Below are 25,207 nucleotides of genomic sequence, written 5' to 3'. Positions count from 1 at the left end.
GGGAAGACCATCCACCATAGCAAGAGGTATAGCCACAAAAGGAGAGAAAATGCTGAAAGTGGCTGGTGCATAGAATGCCTCTGGAGATCTTTTTTTCCCCTGTAGCCTCAGAAGTGTTTTTCTAGCCCTTTTCCAAAAAAGACCAATTCAGTCTGTCCTGAGAGAAGGGAAGAGCCATGACCACCACCTTTGGCGTTCTATGAACAGATTCCAACAATCTGGTGAGCTGCTTCCAGGGAAGCAGCATTTAAAAACTTTGGAGCATTCAGGATATGAGAGATGTGCAGCTGGTTGTTCTGGAGGGGATCTTCATTGGAGTGGTTTGGCCCAGGAAATGCAGGCCTTGATGACCCAGGACACAGCGAAGGGAGGCTGGAAGGAGGAGCCAGCTGCTACAAAGGCTGCCATGGTGAGAAAGTCCTTCCTCTAGTCTGAGGGATTACTGAGGGAGGAGTCTGCTAAGGAGAGAATAGTAGCCTGGGAGAGCCTAGCTATTGCAGGGTCCACCGTGGTAGGCTCTGACCACTTGGAGACACACTGGTCTGGAAAAGCACGTCTCACTTCCATGTGGAAGGCAGGAGATGGTCCAGGTCAAGCCACTGTTCCCTTAATTTTTTCATTCTAAGATATTCAACACAGTTGTAACTCAAATATTTCTGAAAGTTCTCCTCTAATTTTTTTTTATGCAAAGTCAAGTGCTGATTGTAGAGAAAAAAAACCCTCCAATAGTAGGGGGCAGTAAACAAAATTCATTAGCACCTTATTGCATACTGCATGGGTTGGAGTGTCTTAGCATGAATCACCATTACAATATGACATCATGATGGTACCAAGTCAGTGCTATAAGCAGCAGGTTCAAGCTGTACCATACAGCCAACATCATGCTGCAACATTCAAGACTGGTAATGACTGCAATTCGTCATCTTAATGCCTTGGATCCAACAGTCACTGCTTAGGCAGCACCACAAGATGATCTAGGGGGTGGTAGCAGAATGATGGCCTTCAAGCCTATCATCTTTATCCATTCATTCCATCTTGCCAGTGTTTTTTCTTCAGTCATACACTGACAGGTAAAATGAAAACGCACTGTGCAATGAAACAATTTTTCAGCTTCAACAGAGCAATGCATATGCACCTAAAGCTTCTGGAGAGAAAGTTCTAGGCTTATCTGGAAGTTAAATGTTACTAAAAACATTAAAACAGGGTGGATGAAAGATATAAAAACAAAGACACCGAGCGCTCTAAGTGTATTATCACTAGATCAAAGGGTGATATATTTTATAACATAGATATATGACCGATAGGCCCCTTCAGCTGAGTACCACAACTATGTGACTGTGAATTGTGCACTTGAAAAAGGATTCTGGATAATCCGAAACGCGTTGTGCTTGCTGTTCTTTTTTTCATTAAACTATTTTTCTTTGACCAAGTAAATTTCGGTTACGTTTTTTGACCTTTTGACCTCTGGAGCGCGGATCCCTGACTTTTGACATTTCCAAAACAGGGTGGATGGGACTGATATTGCTGTCTGCATAAGGACATGTGATGGTTTGGTGGCCCCAAACCTAGTGACAGGTTCCTAAGTATGAGAACATGACCTATAGCATAAATCATGGGTCTTTAACAAGTATTGGTATTATAGTATGTATTCTAGGAGTTAGCCATCACTATAAATAACTAAAACAGCTATATAATAGGCCAAGACCTTACTAGAATAATAATCTAAAGTAGTACAAAAGCACAGCAGCCATAGATAAAACACCTTAGGAGAATGTTTGCAATGTGCACATGTACCTATAACAAAAACACTTGTTTGTTAGCCAATAATTGTTTAAAGTTCTGTATTAGAAAAGCTTGAAAAATACATTCCAAGTTGTTTTGTACAAAGTCTTGTCACCACAAACAGATGTGTTAAAATCAGATAATTCAATAAATTTAGGAATAATATGTACAATATTGAAATCCACCTTCTTGCAGTCCGTATATGTTTTGCTGCCAGTTTCCTAATAAAGTAAAGCCTCAGTTTAAATACTGTGTATGGAAATCCTTTGGCTTTAAAAGTTCACATGGTTTCGAATATCATTTATTTGTTTCACCATTTGTTGAATATGTTCATACCTGTATTAGAAAAAAAAAAAAAAAAAAAAAAAAAAAAAAAATCTAAACCATAGTACAGCACTGGGTCAAAGAATGCACAATAGTGAATAGAGCCCCAAACTATAACACAGAATGTAACTGAACATTGTTGAATGAGCAATTTTGAACAAACCCATTTTGAACAAACAAGATAATGTGCCAGAATAATGGAGAATGTCTTGACTGAGATCACATGTTGCAGAAACATTTTTTTTTTTTTTTTTTTGAGGAAGAGCGAACACTACAATCCACCAAAATTCCAAATGTCAATCTAGGTGGGTGCATCTTTAAAACATAACTTTAAATGAACACATGGTTGGGGGGGAAGGTCCAGAGTATATGAAAATCTTGACAAAGACAAAACCAAAATTGAAAATGTAATGTGGCTTGCCATTCAATACAAATCTGGGCAAGAACCCTATATAGTGGTGGAGACAGAGGAGCATAGAACTGAATGACTCATCATAAAACAATTAAAATCAGTTTTGGGGAAAAAAAAAAAAAAAGTTTTCAGTCTAAAAATCCATCTCATTTCACACTGTAAAACTGCCCGATTCCACTGGAGTCTGTCTAGCAATCCATCTGTTGTGATCCCTTTGCCGCTATCCAATAAGGAGTCTTTTTAAGAAAGCAAAACATTTCAAGTAGGTATTATTTTGGGACTTTTAATATGCAGGGCCTCATATTGTCTTTCATATACGGCATTGATCCTGTATACATCTTATCTTTCATTATTTTGTTACTTCCCCTTTCATACTGCAAGTGAGAAGAAACGGATCACTGTATATATTAGGGTCCGCCACTATCTTCAGCATCTGGAAAAATCATTCTGTTTTGCCGTTATGATTTGGTTGAAATATATTCACTTGCTGTCTTGTACAGTGGGACGACTTGTCCTATAATTTTGGCACATTGGGCATTTGATCCTAGCATATGTAAAATACATGTGGTGGATTAACAGAAAATCCACTTTCATTGTTAGTTTTTGTAAAGCTTTCAATATATGCAAAAGCAGTCTGCATGTCGTTCCAGTGTTCACTAAAAGTTGTATGTGTTTTCCATTTGTTTTGACATGCAAAAATTGCAGCAAGATCTGCAACATGTGGCCCCAGCCTTTAACAGTTTTGTATAAAATTTGCACAGCTCCGACTACTTGTAAGGAAGATATCTGCTGTAAAACCTTATATATTAATGCAGCTCATTCACTTCAATGTGGATAAGCTGCACTACCACACAGTCAATAGACAAAGGTGGTGCGGTTTCTGGAAACCAGACTCTTTTTCTGGTAATGGAAACCCCTTTAATTTATAAAGTTTAATTAATAACATGTATTCTAAAAGTAGGCCAAGGCTGACAGTCTGAAAGCTGTTGAGTTGCTTTCCTTGTCAGCACAGTGATAAGTCAAACCTGGAGCCGCAGATTCTAATATTATAAGATAAATTGCTACAAATACAACAGCTGTAACTAGGATTGTCGTGTGGCGCCACCTCAAGCTAGGATTTAGCAGACGCCTGACTGGGAAGATAACCATGCTTCCCCTCCCCCCCAATATTGCTAGAAAACGTGGGCCATTATTATTCGGCAAGTTTGTGAACCTTCAGATTTGCCCTTTCAGTTAATACTTACTGTTCTTTTAACACAGCCTGGATATTCTTCCGCTGGTAATCACTAAGAGTTAAATTAGACTTTCTTGGGCTTTTTGCTTTTTCCATCTTATGCTCTTGATAGTCCATTTTTAATTTGACCTGTGTACAAGGAAAAGAAATATAAACCCTGCAACTTTGGGGGTACTTGGCTTGTTCTGCTGTTGATCAGCAATATGGCTTATTTACCTGTTTAATGGCATTATCCAGATGATGGAGCTGTTCCTTGGTTGCAAGTAACTCTTTCTTCATATCTCGTTCACTGTCTGTCAAAACCGGGAGTCGCGTGTTGAAACTGTGCAGCACAGCTTTTAGCCTTCAGACAAGATGACCGCGAGAGGTGAGAATGCATGGTATATACAGAATATAGATATTTAGATATGTTCATAAACTGAGAGGTACTGTATCTATAGTAGGAACTGAACCCTCCATAAAAAAAATCTGCCAAATAGATCACTTCTACAAAATGACACATTAAACAAGCCATCAAGAGAAGACATTTGGGCAGAAATTTATCTCACAAAAAGTAAAGCAGTGGTCTACAACCATCACCGTCCAGTTCACATTTTTGAAAAAAAGGTCATTTGAAAATGAAAGTAGAAGCCTGATTGGTCATTAACAACTTCTTTATTTTATCTTTTTCACTAATTTTGATAAACCCTGTAATGAGTTTTCACTATACCCCCTTCCCAGTTCAGAAACTGACCGCCAAAATGGATATATAATTTGATTTAAAACTATTGTAACATCATGGGAGTGAATTTCTCTTGGGTGTACTGGTTCTCTATGTGGAATTCCAGCTAGTGTAGGGAACCTTGCCGACCCATTAAATATCCCTGAAACATGACTACGGATATTATGTACAATGTAATCCAGAGAGAAAATAATCAAATTAGGAATATCCATAGGTCAAGACGCCAGAGTGACAAGAATAGCAAGCTAACCTGTTCATTAGATCATCTTGTTTTTCTTTGGCCTCTTCATATTTTTCAGCAAGACGTTCAGCCATTTCTTTGAGGGTTTTTCTAGATTTAGAAAAAAAAAAAAGAAAAATCACATACTTCTAAAATGGAGATCTATACATACTATTACTCAGTGCACTAAATGAGTTAATCAAAATGGCAATAAGTGAAGGAATGTGCAGGACTTAAAAAGAAAATGTATAGAAAATACAAAAGCATCATATAAACATACCTGTATGTAAAAGGGTACCACTTAAAGGGATCCTATCTTTCAAACACATTTTTTTTCCTGAGTAACAAGTCGGAATAGCCTTAAAGGGGTACTCCCACGTTGCATACTCACCCGTCTTCGTTCCTCTAAAATCTTCTGTCTTCCGGCTTTGTTTCGTCATTGGTGGGCGGGGTCACATATGCAAAGCCAAGCGGCGAGATGCCGCCGGCCCTGCGTGCGCGCTCATAGACCAGTCTACCCTTCACAATGCAAATACAGACCCGACACCCTGCGGGTCTGTATTCGCATTGTGAAGGTTAGACTGGTCTATGAGCTTGCACGCAGGGCCGGCGGCATCTCGCCGCTTGGCTTTGTATATGTGACCCCGGAGCGGAACAGCATCGCTTCTGCCGCTGCTGTCTTCATGCAGGGCAGAAGCATAGCGATGTGCCTGTGCCGGCGTCTAACAGTCCCTAGCATCCGCCTCTCTATTACAGCGGATGCCGGGGAGTTAGACGCTGGCACAGGTGAAGCCAGCAACATCGCTATGCTTCTGCCCTGCATGATGCTGGCTTCATGCAGGGCAGAAGCATATTGGCGGCCCCTTCCCCCACCCAAAGGGTAAACTACCCCCCCCCCCCCCTCCTCCAGGCTCGCTCCCGTGCACTTAGCCCCTCCTCCCTCCCCCCTGAGAGCAGGCTGACATCACTTGACTCAGGAGCAGCTAGGTCAGGGCTGTGGCCACAAAAAAATGAATAAAGTGAGATAGTGGCCAAACAAAGCAGCTTTGCTGAAGCAGTGTATTTAGGAAAAGTCTTACATTCACATTAATAAGCATTATAGATAGGATCCTTGTGACGGGACAACCCCTTTAAGAAAGGCTATTCTTCTCCTACCTTTCGTTTTCTTCTCTGCGCCGCCATCCCGGTTTTTGTTGGTATGCAAATGAGTTTTCTTGCAGCACTGGGGGTGTCCCCAATGCTGTGAGAGAACTCTCCAGCACCGCCTCCATCTGCGTCAGCAAGGGCTTCTTCATCCTTTTCTTCTGGTGCAGGTTTCAGACTTCTAGGCCTCGGGCAGAGCAGACTGCGCATGCCCACAGGCCACGAGAAAATGGCAACTTACAATACAAAAGGTAACGAAAGGTAGGAGAAGAATAGCCTTTCTTAAGGCTATCTCGACGTGTTACTCAGAAAAAAGTGTTTGAAAGATAGGATCCCTTTAACATATGGCCAACATTTTTCAGCAAGTGAAAAAGTGCACACTAGATGATAGGACTGTGTGAAAGAGTAAGCAACAAAGCTTCAGTTAGCAGTTGCGATTTGCTTTTGGATGATCCAACAAGGGAGATGGTCTAATTTCTAATATTTTCTGGAATAACATTTTTGCAGATGTTTTAGCTTACCTTTCTTCTTTACAGCGCTGCAGATCTTCTAACTGCTTTTCCTTTTGAGCTATAAGCAATTTTACCCTATGGAAAGAAAGGCATGTCGAATCAATAATCTGTAATTGAAACTAAAATCTCACATATCACAAATACATGTATCAGAATACAGAATATAAAACATTACCTTCTCTGAATCTCCTCTCTAGCCATATCCTGCTTGAGGACATACTCTTCACGAAAAACTTGGGTTGCTCGACTTAACAGCTGAAGACATTCTTCGGGTGGGGGAGCAGAGTCTTTACTAGATGAACTAGAGAGAAAAAGCCATCATCAGAATTTTATTACCAGTAATTGAAGAATTTGTTTAATGAATCAATGAATGAAAGATTCTTTACTGGTACAAACTGTATAATTTGTCAAAAGCAAAATGATATATCAACTGTAAATGGAAACGCAAATCATAAACCAATGGTGGGTTGTATTCCAAAGCACCCTGAAAATCAAAGTAAGATAAACTGTAAACTGGAGTACTACTTGGCAGAACTGGATGAACCGATTCATAATGTCCCAGAGATTCTCGACTGGATTCAGATCTGGAGAACATGAGAGCCAGACAATAGCATCAATGTCTTTGTTATCCATGATCTGCCTACACACTCTGGCTGCATGAGACTGGGTACTGACCTGCATCAGGAGGAACCCAGGGCCACTGCACCAGTGTAAGGTGTGACAGTGGTTCTGGGGAATTTGTCCCAGTACATCACAGCAGTAAAGACTATCATGTGGAGGTTTGTGTACCCCTGTAAGGTTATGCCTCCTGAGACTATCACTTGCCCACTGCCAAAACATTCATCATTCTAGATGTTACAGATATAGTCTAATATTCACACCACCCCTGACTCTTCTATACCTGTGATGTGCTCAATGTGACCAGAACGGGGCACAGTACCTGTCAATTCTGATGTTCAAGTTCTAGACAAGCTACACAATGCTGGGCTGTGAGAAGGTGGGTTCACATATAATGAATGCTAGAGAAATACCACCATAGTTTTTGATGAAGACATGGATCCAGCACAAAGGAGGAGTTTTTTTTTTCTTCTTTATTTATATTTTTCATTCCTTTTGAACCAAACTGCAGTGTCATTTATCCAAAAATATCTGTGTGTCAAACCACCCTTACTGGTAGTATCAACTAACTGGGAACACAACACCTATACACTAAAAAATAACCTTCTACGTTTAGCCTTCTGAAGGTAGCGGTGTTCACTACAGCTTTAAAAAGACCCCACCCATATTTGCTTACTTTAGCAGTAAAGGATTTGCAGCTGTCCGACTAAGAATGTTTCTTATGTGACTTTCAAATGGGCCTTTCACATCTTCCAAGACATGTGGGACAGACTCTGTGATGTGGCTGTCAATCTGAGAGCAGAGAAGAGGTGGCGACGGTGGCCGAATAGTCGTTCTGAACAGAAAGATAAAAATGTAAGCGCAAATTATAAAACAGGCAATACATTATTAATTTTTGGATGTAAATGTTAAAATTTTAGCAAGTACCGTATATACTCAAGTATAAGCCGACCCGAATATAAGTCGAAGCCCCTAATTTTACCACAAAAAAAAACTGGGAAAACTTATTAACTCGAGTATAAGCCGAGGGGGGAAATGCAGCAGCTACTGGAAAATTTAAAAAATAAAAATGGTCGGAGTTTTTGGGTGTAGTAGGTGCTGGGGAAGTGGAGGGGATGTTTTGGTTGTCTGTCTGCCCCTTCCCTGAGCTTGAGGACTGGCTGAATATAGGGTATCTGCATTAACCCCTTCCTGACAGAACAGGAGCACTGCAGATACCTTATATTCAGTAGAGTGGGCACTTTCAGACACAGGAATACCTGATGTGTGTTTCACAGTAATTTTCTACTTTTATATGTATTCTAGGGAAAGGAGGGATTTAGAACATTTTATTTTTTGAAAGCGTTTTTTTTTTTTATTATTATTATCTATTTTTTGGAAATTCTATACATTACTATTGCAGCTCGTTATAGACTCCCCCCTTAAAAAAAATTAAAATATAATAATAATAATAATAATAATAATAATAATAATAATAATAATAATATTGTGCTATAAAACTCTGCTTATACTCGAGTATATACAGTAATCAAAATGACCGTAGTGAGAGACAAATGTTACAATTAACAATTACCACAAAATATAATGTATACATACAATAAAGGCCTGGTAATACATTCATAGCCACTGGTAAGGCATATCATAGTTGTCCCAAGTGAAAGGTCTGAAATAATCCAAAATCCTTGAATCGGTGCGGGGAGCCTAGAACAAAAAGTATACTAATAATTTATGGGAAAATTATAATATAAACCTATTATATTACACACACACATATTAGGTTTATGTTACTTTACAGAGTTCACTGACTGGTCAAACTTTAAACAGTTAACCGCACATGCGGTTTAATGTCAGAACAAGAACATTTTACATGCCATTAAGGGGGTTGTCTTAACATAATCCCTATTAATATTTCAAATTAGGAAAAATGGGCGTCATGGGAAGCGGGAGGACAATGTCCCCTCTAAGGCTAAGGGCCCGTTCACACGGGCACAGAGGGGGCGGATTATGGCGCGGAATCCACGTCATAATCTGCCCCTTCACAATGGTGGTCTATGGGGACTGCTAGCATTCTTTTTTCCGCTAGCAGCATCTTGCCACTAGCGGAGAAAGGAATCGAGCTGCCCTTTCTTCAGGCAGATTCCGTGGCTCGCTGAGCCGCGGCGTCCGCCTCGCGGCAGCAACCTCCAGTGTTGGCCCATTCATTTGAGCCTACTCCGGAGGGAGAAGTTGCGACTGTCGGAAGCCACAACTGTCGTGGCAGGCGGATTTTGGCCAGAGATTGACGCGGCTCCCTGCATCACTCTCGGTGCCAAAATCCGCCCTACACCCCCCGTGTGAACTAAGCCTTACAAACAGTCATTTTATTACATGAATGTCCATTTATCTGAATGGCAACCATGTATCTTGTAAAGCTGTAGCCAGAAGTTTGGAGATTGACACAAATTTTGGTTTTCACAAAGGTTGCTGCTGCAGTGTTAGATTATTGACAAATACATCACACATCTGGACTCAATACTTAGCGTTGATCCTTATTTTTCAAGACTCCTGCAATTTGCCCTGTCATTCTGGCTATCGGCTTCTGGCACATATCCTGATTGATGGCAACCCAGTGTTACTTTACCAGTGCTTATTTGTCCACAGGTTCTCAATAGAGTTGAGACCTGTGGAGTTCCCTAGCTGTGGACGCAAAATTTCAATGTTTTGCTCACCGAGACACTTTGTTACTTCTCTTGCCTTGTGACAAACTGGAAAAATACATTTTTCAGCACCAACTTGTTCCTGGATTTTTGGGAGAAGTTGCTTTTGGAGAATATTTAGATACCAATCTTCATTCATGGAAGTGTTCTAGGCATAACTGTGAGTGAGCCCACTCCCTTGGATGAAAGCACTACCCAACACATATTGCTTTATTGTTAGCATAACATGGGACTAATGGACAATCATATGTCCAAATATCCAGTCAGAAAAGGGGCTTTAAGGAACACGTTACCCCAATTCTCTGTCGTCTAGTACTTCCTGCAGAATGTCAACCTGTCCTTGACATTTTCCTTGGAAAGTATTGGTTTCTTGACACCAGGCTAGCCTCAAAAAGCCTTTGCCTAACTGTACATGTAGATTCACTGTCACCTGCCATTCCTGAACAAGTTCTGCATCCATGGCAAAGACCCATTTTAGAAGATGGTCCTGGAAACTTCCTTTTTTTTTTTTTTTTTTTCAAGACACATGTAAAGCATGCACCTATAATGCTTATTAATGCCACTATTTCATAAACTCCTCCGCATTTTCACATGGTTTGTTCTCCTTTGATAAACAGGTCCTGTATCCCAGGCCTGCTACACTGTCTCCAGCTTTAAATCCTTGCTGTGGGTGAATAGTCTGTTTTACCCCCTTGGCAGGGACCACTCCCCCGCCCCGATCGGTACAATAAAGCACTGCTCCTTTTTTGGGGTTTTTTTTTCTCCCTCTAGATATATTTTTAGTTAATTACCTTTTCATCCATATCCTCCTTTTGACTTTATTTTTGATAAGATGTCATATTTTTACACACGATGCTTTGTATGTACTATTCTCACTTTGGACTATTTGCCATGCTACAGTTTTGAATTACTGCCTTTCTGATGTTGTCATTCAATAAATACCTTTGAAACTAAAGAGTAACACTAGTTATAAATAACGCCGCAGAAATGAATAGTAGAGGTGAAAATAAGAACCTTTGTAATATTAAAGAATTATGTTTTCTTCACCATTTATCAGGCAGTTACTTTTTACATATTAGTCTACAAAGAGGGGAGGATAGAAAAAAAAAAACACTCAAGTAATTGGTGCTGTTACACTCCACTACTGGAAAGGGGACGCAATGACACCAATTCACTCCCGTGACCGATGCTTTTCACTTTTGAATTCGCTGCAGGACCTGGGATGCTGTAGGACCTGGGATGACGTCATCCCAGCCCCATCAGCAGCTCACCTGGATGGGTGCCGCTTCTCTATGTGGGCAGAGCTATCGGCCACAAGAACATGGCGGCTCTCAGAGGTCCAGAGCGTCCTGAACCAGCGCCCGTACTCTGGGGCAGCAAGAAGTGTGTACGCTGCCCCCCCTGGAAGGGGGACAGGGCAGCCACAGCGCCCACAGATGGAATGGGGGCACATGGCTTGCCGCGGGAGGGAGGCCCTCATAGGCACCCCTGTAACATCGGTGCACGGGGAGCCCAGGGTTTGGTGAGGCCGTGGGCACAGGTTGGTGGGGGAAAGGTGACACAGGGTAGGTAACACGGGAGAAGGGGGCATGGGGTTGGGGGGGGGGGGGGGGGAAGGGGCACAGGGTAGGAGAAGGAAGCGAGCACATGAGGGAGTGGGTAGGAAAAAAGGGGGTTGGCGGGCGCCAGGGGGGAGATGAAGAAAAGGGAGCCGCTGTGAACACAAGGCAAAGGAAGAATCCTGCGCGGTGCTACAGGTGGGTCGCTGAGGGGGTCAGGATTCCGCGGACGAAGTCTCGGGTACTGCTACTATGATATATATTTTATACAGTTTATTGTATATAAATACTCAATTTATGAAAAGTTGTTTATAACTGGAGGCACACTTCAAAACCAACCAGTTCACTTATAAATCAAATCAGAATAATAGATTGGTAACAGTTACCTTGTCAGGCTGGGTTTACATGGTGCTTCTCTTAAAAAATAAATAAATAAATAAAAATACATTATATATATATATATATATATATATATATATATATATATATACCGTATTTTTCGGACTATAAGACGCACTGGACTATAAGACGCACAGGTTTTAGAGGAGAAAAATAGGGAAAAAAAAATTTCAGGCAAAAAATGGTAAAATATTTAATATATGGGAGTTGTAGTTTTGGAACAGCTGCAAGGCCACATTGACAGGTGACCCTGCAGCTGTACGGGGATGTATAGGGCGTTTTTTTTGTGGGGCCAGGTGTAGACCGGGCATTTTCAGACACAGGGATACCTAATGTATAGGTTTCACAGTAATGTTATACTTTTATATGTATTCTAGGGAAAGGAGGTGAACTTTTATTTATTTTATATTATATTTTTTTTAAGTGTTTTTTTTTATTTTTTTACTATTTTAATATCCCCCGCCTAGGGGGCTTGAACCTGCAATCATTTGATTGCAAGTCCCATAGACGGCTGACTGCCGGGACCTGCGGTGGAGGAGTGGGTTTGCAGCATGGCCGTGCTACTGCCACCGCTGGTTTTCTTCAGCGGCAGTAGCGCGGCAATCCGCAGGCCCCGGCAGCTAAGACAGTCCCCGGCATCTGCTGTAATAGACCGGCGGATGCCGGGGAGTGTCTTAGCTGCCGGGGCCTGCAGTATTGTCACACTCCTGCCGCTGAAGAAAACCAGCGGTGGCAGTAGCGCGGCAATCTGCAGGCCCCGGCAGCTAAGACACTCCCCGGCATCCGCCGGTCTATTACAGCAGATGCCGGGGAGTGTCTTAGCTGCCGCGGCCTGCGGATTGCCGCTGAAGAAAACCAGCGGTGGCAGTAGCACGGCCATGCTGCAAACCCACATTCAGACTATAAGACGCACCCTCATTTTCCTCCGAAATTTGGGGGAAAAAAAGTGCGTCTTATAGTCCGAAAAATACGGTGTATGTATATATATATATATATAAATTTTTTAAAAAATCAGTTTTTTGTATGTGTTTTGTTGCAAAACACAGTGTAAATCCAGACTAAACACTTTCTCTAGTGCTAACAAGATGATCACTGAAATATTAGCAAGTCATTTGGTGGTATGGCTGAAATTCAGTTGAAATGGGGTGTTTGTAGTTAATTTACACAGCTAAGAATGAGTTGCAATTTATTGTAATTTATTGGATCACTCTACAGTTATTACAAATTGCCACTGTAAAAACTGAAGCAGCAATCTTTGTGAAAACCAAGATTTGCATCAGTCTCAAAATGTATGACCACAACTGTAGAGCACATAGCAGAGGAAAAGTCTGGTTAGCTAGAGTTGTATGTACACTTACCTGCACGGCAGGGGCTTCGTACAAAGAATATGCTCAACAAGGCACTTCTGTTCCGCAGCCAATTCTTGTAGACTGTCCTTATCCTCTTCACCTGCAAATACAGTTGTACTACAAGCAGTAGACTCAAGTTCAATATATTTTAGTAGAGAATGTCAATTACATAAAATAAAAATACCTGCACTGAGAAACTTCTCCAGTCTGCTGAACCAAGCCAGGCCTACACTGTGTATTCCAGCCACATGAGTGCAATGATATCTTGATGGACACACTGGGTCTACAATTAAAAATAGACAGCATTAAATAAGTTTTCCCGTAAAATATTCACTTATCCACTTTTATTTTTATAAGGAGACTGTGTCTAGTTTAATGTTATTGAATAACTTACTGACAGTTTTGTTGTGAAGTTATGTGCACCCCTTTCAGATCACTTACCTCTTATCTCTCCTTCTGATTCACACAATGGGGGAATTTAATAGGTCACATCAATTTTATGGCAATAAAAGTGTTGCAATTTTTGACACATGGTAGTTTGCAGAATAAACTGGTGACAAAAAAAAGCATCACTGTCCATTTTCCATCCTGCTTGCCACTTTTGAGAAAAATGGGATAAGCAAAGTGGGGATCAGGGCAAACTGGGAAGAGGATGCCTCAGTCCAACAGATTTACTATAAAACTCATGCCAGAGAACTGGTGTGAGTTACAGCTAAAATTTAGGTCAGTAGATTTCAAATTTGGCACATAAGACTTCCCATGGAGTGCCAGAATTAATAGGCTGAAGACTCTTTAAAGGCGCTCTCCGGGAGAAAAAAAAAATTTTTTTAAAAAGAGGTCTGTTAGTGCTATTAATGGGTTAATAAGTGCACCCAAATACTTTTAGCAGTGTTTTGAGTGATTTATGGGTTTCTCTGGGAGCCCCTGACATCCTCTGCATTTGTTTACCTGGTGTAGCTTCCTGTTGTCAGTTGTAGGCTGACTCACAATACTTCCCTCTCACTCCCCCCCCTACACCCCTTACCTGTCTCCCCAGCTATCCCATCCACTATTAGCCCTTCCCAATTAAGTAAATCAGCCCACCCTTCCACCCCATCATACGTACATGTCTTCTTCTCCAGACTACCCTTCTGAAACGGCTCCTCCTTTTCTTTGACTCTGCCAGCTCATGCACAGGCCGGAGGTGCCTCCAACACCTGCGCAGTAGAGATGGAGTGCCACCTCTATTGTGCAAGTGTGGGAGGCACCTCCAGCATGCGCAGGAGCCGGCAGAGTCAAAGAAGAGGAGCCGTTTCAGAAGGGAAGTCTGGAGAGGAACACAAGTAAGTATGATGGGTTGGAGGAGGGACAGGACTTCTCTGACTGTCAGAAACGCCCTTCTGACGGTAAAGAGCTACGGTACTGGCACCAATAGCTCTTCACCGGGGGCACAGATCGTGAAAGCCGACAGTGTGCTGAATTCAGCGCACTGTCAGCTTTGTAGCGGTATATAAAACCGCATGTGCCCCAGGTGGTAAAAGGTCCGCTTTAAGCTGTCAAAGACCAAGAAATAATGACAACTGAGCTGTAATAGTGAAACCCAGCCATAGCACTGAGCTTCCGGCTCCATATACTGTGCAGAGAACTGCTGATCAGTGCAGGGTACAAGCCACACTATCCTATAATTGCAGCTGTGCTACCAGGAAATTAACTTGTAACACCATGTCATGGGTGTAAATAGGGGGCCCACAACCTTTGGCACTCCAGTTGTTGACAAACGACAGCTTCCAGCATGCTCCATTTGCTTTTATAGGAGTTCCAAAAACAGGCAAACAAGTATGCATACTGGGAGTTGCAATTTTACAGCAGGAGTGCCAAAGGTTGCTGATCCCTGGTGTATATCAAGGTATGGCTAATGAATATAGCCCCAAGACAAAATGTGAAAGTGGTTAAGAAGTATTCACACAGCTATAAATCCATCCTTTGTTAGGGTGCAAGTATGTCTTCCCAAAAAGAGAAGCAAAATCTGATTGGTTATCAAATCCTATCAAATTGAATCAGACATTTTACTTGTAAAGACCACTCAAAACCAAGGAACATTTACTGCATATCTATTTATATTAGAACGTTACCTCTGTGCAGCTTAATCGGACAGGAGAAGTCATTCTCAATTGATTCTTCTTCCTCTGTTGTCAGTTTCAGAGCTAGTTCAAGCTCAACACATTCAAAAACGTAGAGGGAGGGGATCAAGTCAGAGCTGGAGTTCCAAGACTTGTCAGACTACAGAAATGTAAAATGTATACAGAAGGTGAGGTTAGAGGAGAGCCGGAAAGAAAATGAATGCAAGAAGACCATACTGTGTCTCACAAGGGGTCACTTGATACTTAAGCCCTTGGTGCTACACACATTTCTTGCTTTTACCTTATAGATTTTTGTTAATCCCAGCATTCCACAGCCATGACTGTTTTAATCTATCAACATAACTGTTTGATCTTTTAAATGTATAATATTTTATTTTATAATAAATATAAAAGCAATACGCAAAACATGCGTATAAACAAACGGTGCCGCTTTCTAGGGCCATAGGACATGAGTCTGCAGAGCGAGTTTGCATAGGGAGAAGAGTAAAGGGAAGGGAGATCTAGAGGAGACACCAACCTGGCAATATATGGAGGGATAGAATGCATAGCCCAAACACAAAGACTCCAAGTTTGTTATAGTACAAGCATATGAAGAAGGGTTTGGCAAGGTAGTCAGGAAATGAGAGGGCTGATTTGCCCTCCAAAAACCATGGCTCTGTGGGAGTTGTATTATTTAGCGATTCCATTTTAAAAAAAAAAAGGTACTTGGGGAGATGAACGGGATGGGGTGAAGTATTGTGGGACAACTTCAATGGGACAGCACTTTCACTACAGCAAGTTAGCAGCACAGCTTGTGGTATGTAAACAGTACCGAGAACCATGCTGTCTCGTTACAGATACGTAAGATCCACGCAAATTTAATATTGATAGCATATCTTCGCAATGTGGGCCCCCAGCCTTAAGCAGATTTCTACTCAAGTACTTGAGGAGACAGCGATGAAAACTGCAATTTTGGAATAGAGTAATTTTTTTTTCTCCCCAAACATCATTCAGTCTGGGGAAGAATTAATGTAAGACTAACAGCATGGCTGCAGTAATAAATCAAGTAAGTTTATCTTTCTGTATAGATTTCTTGCATGCAAAAGGGGACATTTTGAACTTTTGAGGGGGTTTTTAAATTTTATTTTTTTTTATAGCTAAACACAGATACTTACAGTCTGTTCATCATCATCTTCTCCTTCCAACACCACACAGTGATATAAGAGTCCAGATTCAGTCGCAATCACAAGGATGTTTGGAACACAAGACAAGCAAAGCACTGAGCAAGCATCATATCCATAGTTATCCTCCGCAGCAGGGTGCATTGGGAGAGGACCTAGCAGCCTTCCAACATTGCTACTACTGCAGATACAAAGACAGGCTGTCAGAGTCAGTCAAGCTGAAAACCTTCAGTATTTAATGAGATCTTAGTTTACTCATTCAGCCAGGACCTTCAATCAATTAGCATGATCGACTGTCTTTATCAAAGTCTGGCTAAGTTTACATGAGTTTAATTTCAGCTCATTGCTCTGATCCATCATAGGTCAGCGCAAAGGAATGAAAATTAATAGGATGGCAGATGAAGATGGAGCACATTCTATTTGCATCCATCATTATTCCCTGTAATATAAAAAAAACAAGATGGGCCATGTAATACCATGTTCCTTTCACTATATTTTATGGTTAGCGTAAAAATTTTTCAATAAACACTAGTTATAATAAAACAAAAAACGCGAGACAGAAGAAATCGGCCATCTTGTTGGTTTACTTTTCATACTAAAGATAAAGTCCTGCATGCACAAATGTATCTCCTGCATAGAACAATAACAAACAAGATGGAAAAGCTTCTGTCTTGTTTTTTTTTTTTTTTTTTTTAGATTACATTGAATAATGACATATGCAGACAGAATGTGCTCTTTCTGCATACATTATTTTTTTTTAAAGTATTTCAGTCCATTGTTCTGATACTAGGACAGCTCAGAACCAAGGACTAAAAACTGAGCTTATGTGAACTAACCATCGCTCAGTCAGAGATGGGACCAGTTTTGGTTAGAAATGGGTAAAAATTACTGATTCCAGCTTCAAAATAAAATTTTAAAATTATGCAATTTTCAATATTGTATAATGAAGTAGAAGCCTAGTTTGTTATATATTTATTTTGAGGGGCATGGCTATAGTGGGTGAAGTCGTATCAGTCACCAAAGGACCCTTTTGCCACATAAAATATACCACCAATCTAAATGGCACACGTTAGGTAGGGACTCCATTACAGATTTTGCATTTGGGTCCAAGAACTTTAAAATTACTTTAAACTTGAAATCCAATCACTAAATTTTTTTCCGTTATCCGTTCTTCTGATCATTCGGAGGACCAGAAGGACAGAAAAACAGATCTGGTATATGATGACAACGGGAGCCCAAGGAAGCGTATGGAATATAATGGGGTAAATTGGGTATTCGCCGGATGTCCATTTTAATTATTTTTTTCTTAACTGAAAAGGCCAAATGTAAGAGTCAGGCTTTCAGCACTTTAAGGTCTATTGATATATGATGGATCTGCACTGGGGACAAATGTGCAATGGGAACCCCTGCCTTAGATGATCTTAATTGGTTCTGTCTAAACATGACTGTAAGACACTTATAAGGGAGTCTAAGACTGTGGAAAAAAAAGAGAGATATGGGAGTTTTTTTTCTACAAATTGGAACCTAGTCTTAATGAGTTGAGTACCAGTCTACTTTCCTGATGTGCCTCTAATAGGAATCTATAGTACAGTGGATTACAATGGAGCAATGCATCTCACCTGCCCTGTAAATCAATGTATATAAGGAAGGTCTCTCCATTCTCATAAAGTATGTAGAGAGGATATGCAGTGTTTTCTTTATTGTACAGCCCAACACTCCTCGATACAGTAGCCAATGGACCAAAATCAAACGCTATGGCAATCTCCCCAAGAGAGGCTTTGTAAGACCGGCTGTAACCAAAAAGTAAAATTGATATTACCACTTGCTTAACAGTAACAAAAAAAAAAAACTAACAAAAAAAGACAAAACCTAGCTTAGAATTTAGTGTTGCAGGCGGTGTTACATACCTATTCTGAGGAAGTGAAGTCTCTTCATCTGCATTGGAAAGTGGAATAACATTTTCCGGAGACAAATGATCATGAAGTTTGTATATTCTGAAAATATATAATAAAACAACATGTTACTTTAGTATCATTAGACATCTATTACACTTGTCAGAATAATGTATGTTTATCTAGTCACACCTTTTAGGGTATCCTGAATTTCTGTGCCCCTGCAATATTCTCATTAAAAATATCCTACCGGTTTGTGTCTACAGTTCACATCACTGGGTCTATATGGTGCAAATAAAATGTTTGTAATGCAATTCTGTGGTCACATATCACTTCCAAACATCTGATGTCTCTCCTACTAAGTAAGGAGGCAAAAAATGGGATTAAAAAATGAGAACAGGATCAGACTAACACGTTGGGTTGTATCCTCTAACCATAAAAACAAGTATGTGCTATGCAATAGTGAGCACAGCCATTAAAAGACCAGGAGTACATAGTGCATGCTTTACAGTTACTGACTGAAAAAATAAGGGAGCTAAAGTCTGTTTATAGACGCCAATAGAAAATATGGGCAAACCTTTGGGTGGACCGTAACAGGAAGTTAGTGTAAGCCCAAAAGACATAAAAACAAAACAAACATGTCCCATTATTTCACCTTATTGTGTTATCAGATGTTAATAAAATAAGACGAGGTTCCTGAGTCTCACTAGGGTACCATGCTGCCTGCTTCAGTACCAGAGAAGTGGAGCTAGTGAAAATTCTCTCAGCAATAGGGATAGTTCTAAATGAAAAAAAAAAAAAACATATTAAAAATGAGACAATACATTAATAAATTTAAGCCTACATGCACTGAAATGTCTGTATATATAAGTCTGAGAGAAAATGCCATAGACAGCACATGCATGATCTCAGTGTTCGTATGTAACCTCCAGAGACCTATTCATTTCATTAATGGGCCTGGGCTGCAAAATGGACAGAAATAGGACTTATCCTAAGTTATAACCCCTGATGCTCAAATCTCCAATGCAGATCAGCGACAATACACAATTGTGTGAATGGTGCCATAAGAAGAGAATTGATCAGTGTGCGATTTGTAAAAACACAACTAGCACATGGGGGCTAACAGTACATACAGCATTAAATTACAAAATATAAGCATTCCTAACCTAGAGGAGGTCACAGTGAGAAGCACCTGCTAGTGTAAACAGCAGTCTATATTCAGCTTCACAGCAAAAGCAGGTAAATGCAATTCTTTAAACAAAACATCCTCAAGGTTGTTAACATTATATTAGTGAATTGATATTAAGCAAATCCAACATTTTACAATACCTGCAATTCACAATCTCTTCACTTCCTTCAAATTCAGAGTTTTTGCCCCAGCGTTTAGGGACATCCAGGACCATTAAACCTTTGCTTCCAATCAAAGCAATATGTTGCTGAGTGGGGTTCAGCAGGACCTCGGTGACATCAAACAGTGGTGTGTTGATACACAGCAGCTTCTGAAAAATAAAAAAGCCAAACGTACATTTTCATGGATCCCCGCTACCTCTTTTTAACAGTAAAATAAATAACTATATGATTTTTTTAAAAATTTTTTTAAAAGTCCCTTTAAGAACCATGGGGTAAGAGATCCAATCCCCATGAAAGTGTTTCCCAGCAAGTTGCTCGGGAGCCACAAATGGTTGTCAGCACCGTTACAGGTAGCTCCCTTCTGTGAGTCAGATTTGCTACTATGTCTACTAAAAGGGGTTGGCCATGATTTTTTTTTTTTTTATGGCCTAACCCTAGGATAGGCCATGAATATTAAAAAAAAACAAAAAAAAAAACAGCCCCCATATGAGTCAGTTGTTTGGGGCTGCTTTCATCACCTGTACTATACACAGCACAATGGTGGAACCAGCTGGCTCCCGTCCCTGTATGGTGGCCAGGTGTAGGTACTACAGCTCAGCTCCCATTGAAGAATAGGCCATAAAGAAAATTCCCAGCAATCCCTTTAAGAAAGCTGCCTTTGCTGGCCACATTTCAGTGTGTAGAGGCTTACAGACCACACATGCTCTTGTAATAATTTTGGGAAAAGAATATGTAAATATGTTGCTCTTGGTGAAAAGAGGAAAACAATTGTTCTAGTACCATCTTTTGAAAATTAGCTCCCTGCAGATAAATCCCTGGTTTTCCACAAATGTAGCAATATAATCTATAGGAAACTACCTTCCACAAGTAGAGCTTATTCTCCTCCCTAGCAGAGCTATACCGTAATTTCTCAATGTTGCTGTGCAGAGACACATACAAGCCTATGGCCGCCATACAGGCACCGAGCTTCTGCATACGTATAACACATACTGCAATGCCCCTTTTGGGACTACTCTATTACCCAGAGGGGAGCTGCTGTGTAATACTTCATTTACCAACTGTCATGTAAGGAGCCCAAGTGCATAGTTTAGTACAATTATCAGGGCTCTTTTAACCCCTTCCCGCCGATGGCATTTTTTGATTTTCGTTTTTGACTCCCCTCCTTCTAAACCCCATAACTTTTTTATTTCTCCGCTCCCAGAGCCATATGAAGTCTTAATTTTTGCGGGACAAATTTTTCTTGATGATGTTACCATTAATTATTCTATATAATGTACTGGGAAGCAGGAAAAAAATTCAGAATGGGGTGGATTTGAAGAAAAAATGCATTTCTGCGACTTTCTTACGGGCTTTGGTTTTACGGCGTTCACTGTGCAGCCAAAATGACATGTCCCCTATATTCTGTGTTTCGATAAGGTTCCAGGGATACCAAATTTATATGGTTTTATTTACATTTTGACCCCTAAAAAAAATTCCAAAACGGTGTTAAAAAATTTTTTTTCTAAAAGTCGCCATATTCCGACGGCCGTAACTTTTTTATACATAGGTGTACGGGGATGCATAGGGTGTCTTTTTTTGCGGGGCCGGGTGTACTTTTTAGTTCTACCATTTTCGGGTAATGTTATTGCTTTGATCACTTTTTATTCAAATTTTTATCAGAATCAAAACAGTGAAAAAACGGTGGTTTGGCACTTTTGACTATTTTTCCTGCTACGGCGTTTACCGAACAGGAAAAATATTTTTATAGATTTGTAGAGCGGGCGATTTCGGACGCGGGGATACCTAACATGTATATGTTTCACAGTTTTTAACTACTTTTATATTTGTTCTAGGGAAAGGGGGGTGATTTGAACTTTTAATTCTTTTTATATTTTTTTTTATTTTTTTTTTTGCATTTATTAGACCCCCTAGGGGTGTTGAACCCCAGGGGGTCTGATCACTAATGCAATGCATTACAATGCTAATTCATTGCTATGCATTGCAAAAAATCATCATCTCTTTTGCAGGCTGCATACACCAGCCTGCAAAAGAGAGAATTTGCAGACCGGCTGGGAGCCTTTAACAAGGCTCCCGGCTGTCATGGCAACATGACGTCGGCCCTGGAGCACGCTCCAGGAGCCGGCGATCCCTGCCAAAATGGCGACGCCCATGCGCCGCCGGGAAAATGGCGCCTTTGACAGCAGCGCCGGAGGGGTTAATGCCTCCGATCGGTCCGGGGACCGATCGGAGGCATTAGAGCCGGTTGTCTACTGCTTAAAGCAGTAGACACCCGGCGGCTATGACGGCTGCCCGGCTCCCGGGCGGTCGCCATAGTTACAGACCCGACACGCGCCGTACTATTACGGCGCATGTCGGGAAGGGGTTAAATAGGTTGCCCAGGCTTATTAATTGATGACCTGTCCTTATGTTAGGTCATCAATTAAGGATCATGCTGACAGACTCCCTTTAACAGCTAACACCTTGACCCAGTATTTTCTTGTCGCCCCACTACACACAATTGTGTATTACCACAGGTCTGGAGTACTGTGTGGTAAGACTGGGCAACTCATCAAATTAATTCACCCTTAAACTGAGGCCCTACGTAGCAGGTCTCAGAAAAAAGCGTTGTGGGAAAAACTGATCCAGCAACACATCGGAATTTTCCGCAAGTTGTGGATGTGACTTGCTAGAATCCCGTCCACCTTGCAGTGACTTAAAACGCCACTTTTTTTTTTTTAAATGTAGATTGTGAGCCCCATATAGGGATCACAATGGACTTTTTTGGGGGGGCTATCAGTCTTTGTAGAATGGGAAGAAAGCCACGCAAAAATGGGGAGAACATACAAACTCCTTGCAGATGTTCCTGGCAGGATTTGAACCCAGGACTCCAGCGTGCAAGGCTACAATGCTAACCACTGAGCCACCGTGTTGCCCCACCACGTTTTTTCCTGCAGCATTTATGCCACGTGGGCTCCTGGCGTTGAGGAGTCTGACAATTCTGTTTTGAGAGAATCATTAGGTCGATTTTTGCCCTTTCTGTCCTGCCCCTTCTAGCGGGTCTTTCAGTATGGGATTTGTGCAAAACAAAATAGAATAGTATCAGGGCTCGTTCACATCTGCACCCGGTCTCCGTTCATACAGGTTTCCGTTTCCTGCACAAAACTTAACAGGAGACAGAAACCTGCAGGACTCTTTTCAAACCCATTCGTTTTATGCGCTCCGCGGCGAAACCGTTTTTTTTTTAAAATTGGACACAGAGTCGGACATGCAGTACTCTGCGTCCGGTTTTAAAAAACAGTTTCACGGCGGAGAGCATAAAAAACTCACCGGCGCTCACGGCCGGACCCGGTCTGACAGCTTTCTGTCTTCCGCATGCAGAAGATGGAAAGCTCAGAACGGATTCCGGGCGCTAGTGTGAACTCAGCGTAACTAACTACTGGTCACCACTGTAGTACACAGCAGAGATCCAGCAGTAACACCAAGGACCTTTCATGTCCTTGGCACATGCGGTTTTCTATTCTGCTAGAAAGCAGACAGTGTTAGAAGTGCGTTGTTGATAGTCTAGCTGGGCTGTGAGCTGGGCATCCATAGCCCTATACTGTCGATGATGCCATGTTGTGAAGAACGCCTCCCTGTGCTATTCAATAGAGAAAAGTTTTCAAAAGCCTTACAAATATTTAACCTCTATTCTGGTGCATATTCCATATGACTGACCCTATGACAGCAAATATATATCTTTCACAGTTTTGCCTCTCAATAACAAAGTTACAGGCGTCAGAATTTGGCAACTAAATAGTTTTTTTGCAATTTTCTTAGGGTTGAAAAAAAATAATAATCTGCGTTTTAATAAACGCCCGGGCGCACGGTGTGGTACTGCCTCAGTCAGGGAGGGGAAGCAGTGATAGGAGAGCGGACTCACCTGCTCACAGCCCGGGTTGTCCCCGTTAAGGCTGCGGAGCCTGATGGTGTGGAAGGCACAGTCCTCCTGGTTCCATATCAGCAAGTCTCCGTCCACACAACACACGAGGTTCTTCAGCTGTCTCGTACTCCTAATACCAGTCTGTGCCCTCATCTGCTGAAAGAGCGGGTGTTCACTCAAAGTGTTTTGCCACCCGTCTACACTTCTGCCCACGGCCGCCATGTTTAGCAGGCACCGGTCTACCCGCCCACGGCTGTGATGTCAATTTTCGACGACGGCAGCGACGGCTACTGCGGCCTGCTCGTCACAGAAGAGCTCTGCTATTGGTGGGGACGGGAAGGAGGGAATCTATGAACGGCCCACTACAGTGCTACACGAGGTGGCGGGGAAGTGGGCTACTGCCGGTTCTCTTTGGCCCCTTCGGATCGGTTATTACATTTCCTGAAGTATAAAGCAGCAGTGTAAATCCAGGGCGCCCACAGTAGCCGTAGCGTCCCCTCACAGCACATTGTACCGAAACCAGGATATACCTGTATTCCCGCCTACTGATGACACGCTACTGTGGCCCTGCAGCGTCCCCGTTCTGGTGAAACACCAAGCAGTCCTTAAAGGGGTTTTCCCGTCAAAAAAAAGTTTTGTTTTGTTTTTTAAATGTCTGTAAGGCCCCGTTCACATGGGGCAAGAGGGGGCAGATTTTGGAGCGGAATCCACGTCATAATCTGCCCCCTCACAATCGTGGTCTATGTAGACTTCTAGCAAAAAAAAAAAGTAACGAGCTGCCCTTTCTTCAGGCGGATTCTGCGGTGTCCACCTCACGACAGCACCCTCCAGACTAGGCCCATTCATTTGGGCCTAATCCGGATAAGAAAGACACAACGGGATGCAATGTGCTGCATCGGCGTCTCGGCAGCTGCGATGGAATATGACACGCGGAATCCCTGTGTGAACTAGCCCTTAGAGCTATTTATTTAGCTGTATTTTGAGTGATTTCTGGGGGTCTCTGGGAGCTCCTGGTGTCTCCATTTGTTTACATGCTTCAGCTTCCCGCTGTGTAACTTCCTCACTAAGTAACTTCCTCACTAACGGGGCATTCACACTACCACTGCTGTCTGCCCTGGGGTTTCTGTCCTAAAACCTGGACTGGGGATGGCTTGCCAGCAGTCAGCTTTAAAACCCAAGCTTTTTAACCCTTTCCTGACATCCGCCGTAATAGTAGACAACCGGTCAAAGGCGCCATCGCCGCCATTTTGCCGGTGATCGCCGGCGCCTGGAGCAAGCTCCAGGGCCGACCTCACGTTTCCATGACAGCCTTGTAAAGCCTTGTCTGCATTCACTTTCTTTTGCAGGCTGGTCTATGCAGCCTGCAAAAGAAATGATGATTTTTTTGCAATGCATTAGCATTGTAATGCATTGCATTAGTGATCAGACCCCCTGGGGTTCAAGACCCCTAGGAGGTCTAATAAATGCAAAAAAAAATATTATTTTTTTTAAAAAAGTAAAAAAATTTCTAAAAAGTATTAAAAATTCAAATCACCCCCCTTTCCCTAGAACACATATAAAAGTAGTTAACTACTGTGAAACACATACATGTTCGGTCTCCCTGTGTCCGAAATCGCCCGCTCTACAAATCTATAAAAAATATGTTTCCTGTACGGTAAACGCCGTAGCGGGAGAAATAGTCAAAATTGCCAAACCGCCATTTTTTCACTGTTTTGATTCTGATAAAAATTTGAATAAAAAGTGATCAAAGCAATAACATTTCCTGAAAATGATAGAACTAAAAAGTACACCCGGCCCTGTAAGAAAAGACGCCCTTTA

General features: G+C 41.7%; 1 protein-coding gene across 1 annotated transcript; it reads right to left on the bottom strand.

Annotated features, from left to right (window-relative positions):
* Positions 1-1,829: 1,829 nt before the first annotated feature.
* NUP88 (nucleoporin 88) lies at positions 1,830-23,630 on the bottom strand. Its single transcript, XM_075264843.1, has 17 exons — positions 23,390-23,630; positions 19,471-19,640; positions 18,797-18,922; positions 18,157-18,243; positions 17,869-18,039; positions 16,244-16,430; positions 15,081-15,228; positions 13,154-13,252; positions 12,979-13,069; positions 8,563-8,667; positions 7,643-7,801; positions 6,524-6,649; positions 6,358-6,423; positions 4,724-4,804; positions 3,969-4,095; positions 3,763-3,881; positions 1,830-2,118 (listed from the first exon to the last, which is right to left on the bottom strand). The coding sequence occupies exons 1-17, from the start codon at positions 23,609-23,611 to the stop codon at positions 2,055-2,057; spliced, it is 2,148 nt and encodes a 715-aa protein (XP_075120944.1). The 5' UTR covers positions 23,612-23,630; the 3' UTR covers positions 1,830-2,054.
* Positions 23,631-25,207: the final 1,577 nt, after the last annotated feature.

This window comes from Leptodactylus fuscus, chromosome 2 (assembly GCF_031893055.1).
Source record: "Leptodactylus fuscus isolate aLepFus1 chromosome 2, aLepFus1.hap2, whole genome shotgun sequence".
NCBI classification, from domain to species: Eukaryota; Metazoa; Chordata; class Amphibia; order Anura; family Leptodactylidae; genus Leptodactylus; species Leptodactylus fuscus.
This window is presented reverse-complemented; position numbering and strand designations above follow the sequence as displayed.

What these genes read in the sequence shown, in the direction of transcription:
- NUP88 (XM_075264843.1), bottom strand. Translation starts at nt 23,611, where the DNA reads ATGGCGGCCGTGGGCAGAAGTGTAGACGGGTGGCAAAACACTTTGAGT. An exon ending in ACATCTGATAACACAATAAG is followed by an intron (nt 18,244 to 18,796) that starts GTGAAATAATGG and finishes ATATATTTTCAG; the next exon opens with AATATACAAACTTCATGATC. An exon ending in GGAGAAGTTTCTCAGTGCAG is followed by an intron (nt 13,070 to 13,153) that starts GTATTTTTATTT and finishes CTGTATTTGCAG; the next exon opens with GTGAAGAGGATAAGGACAGT.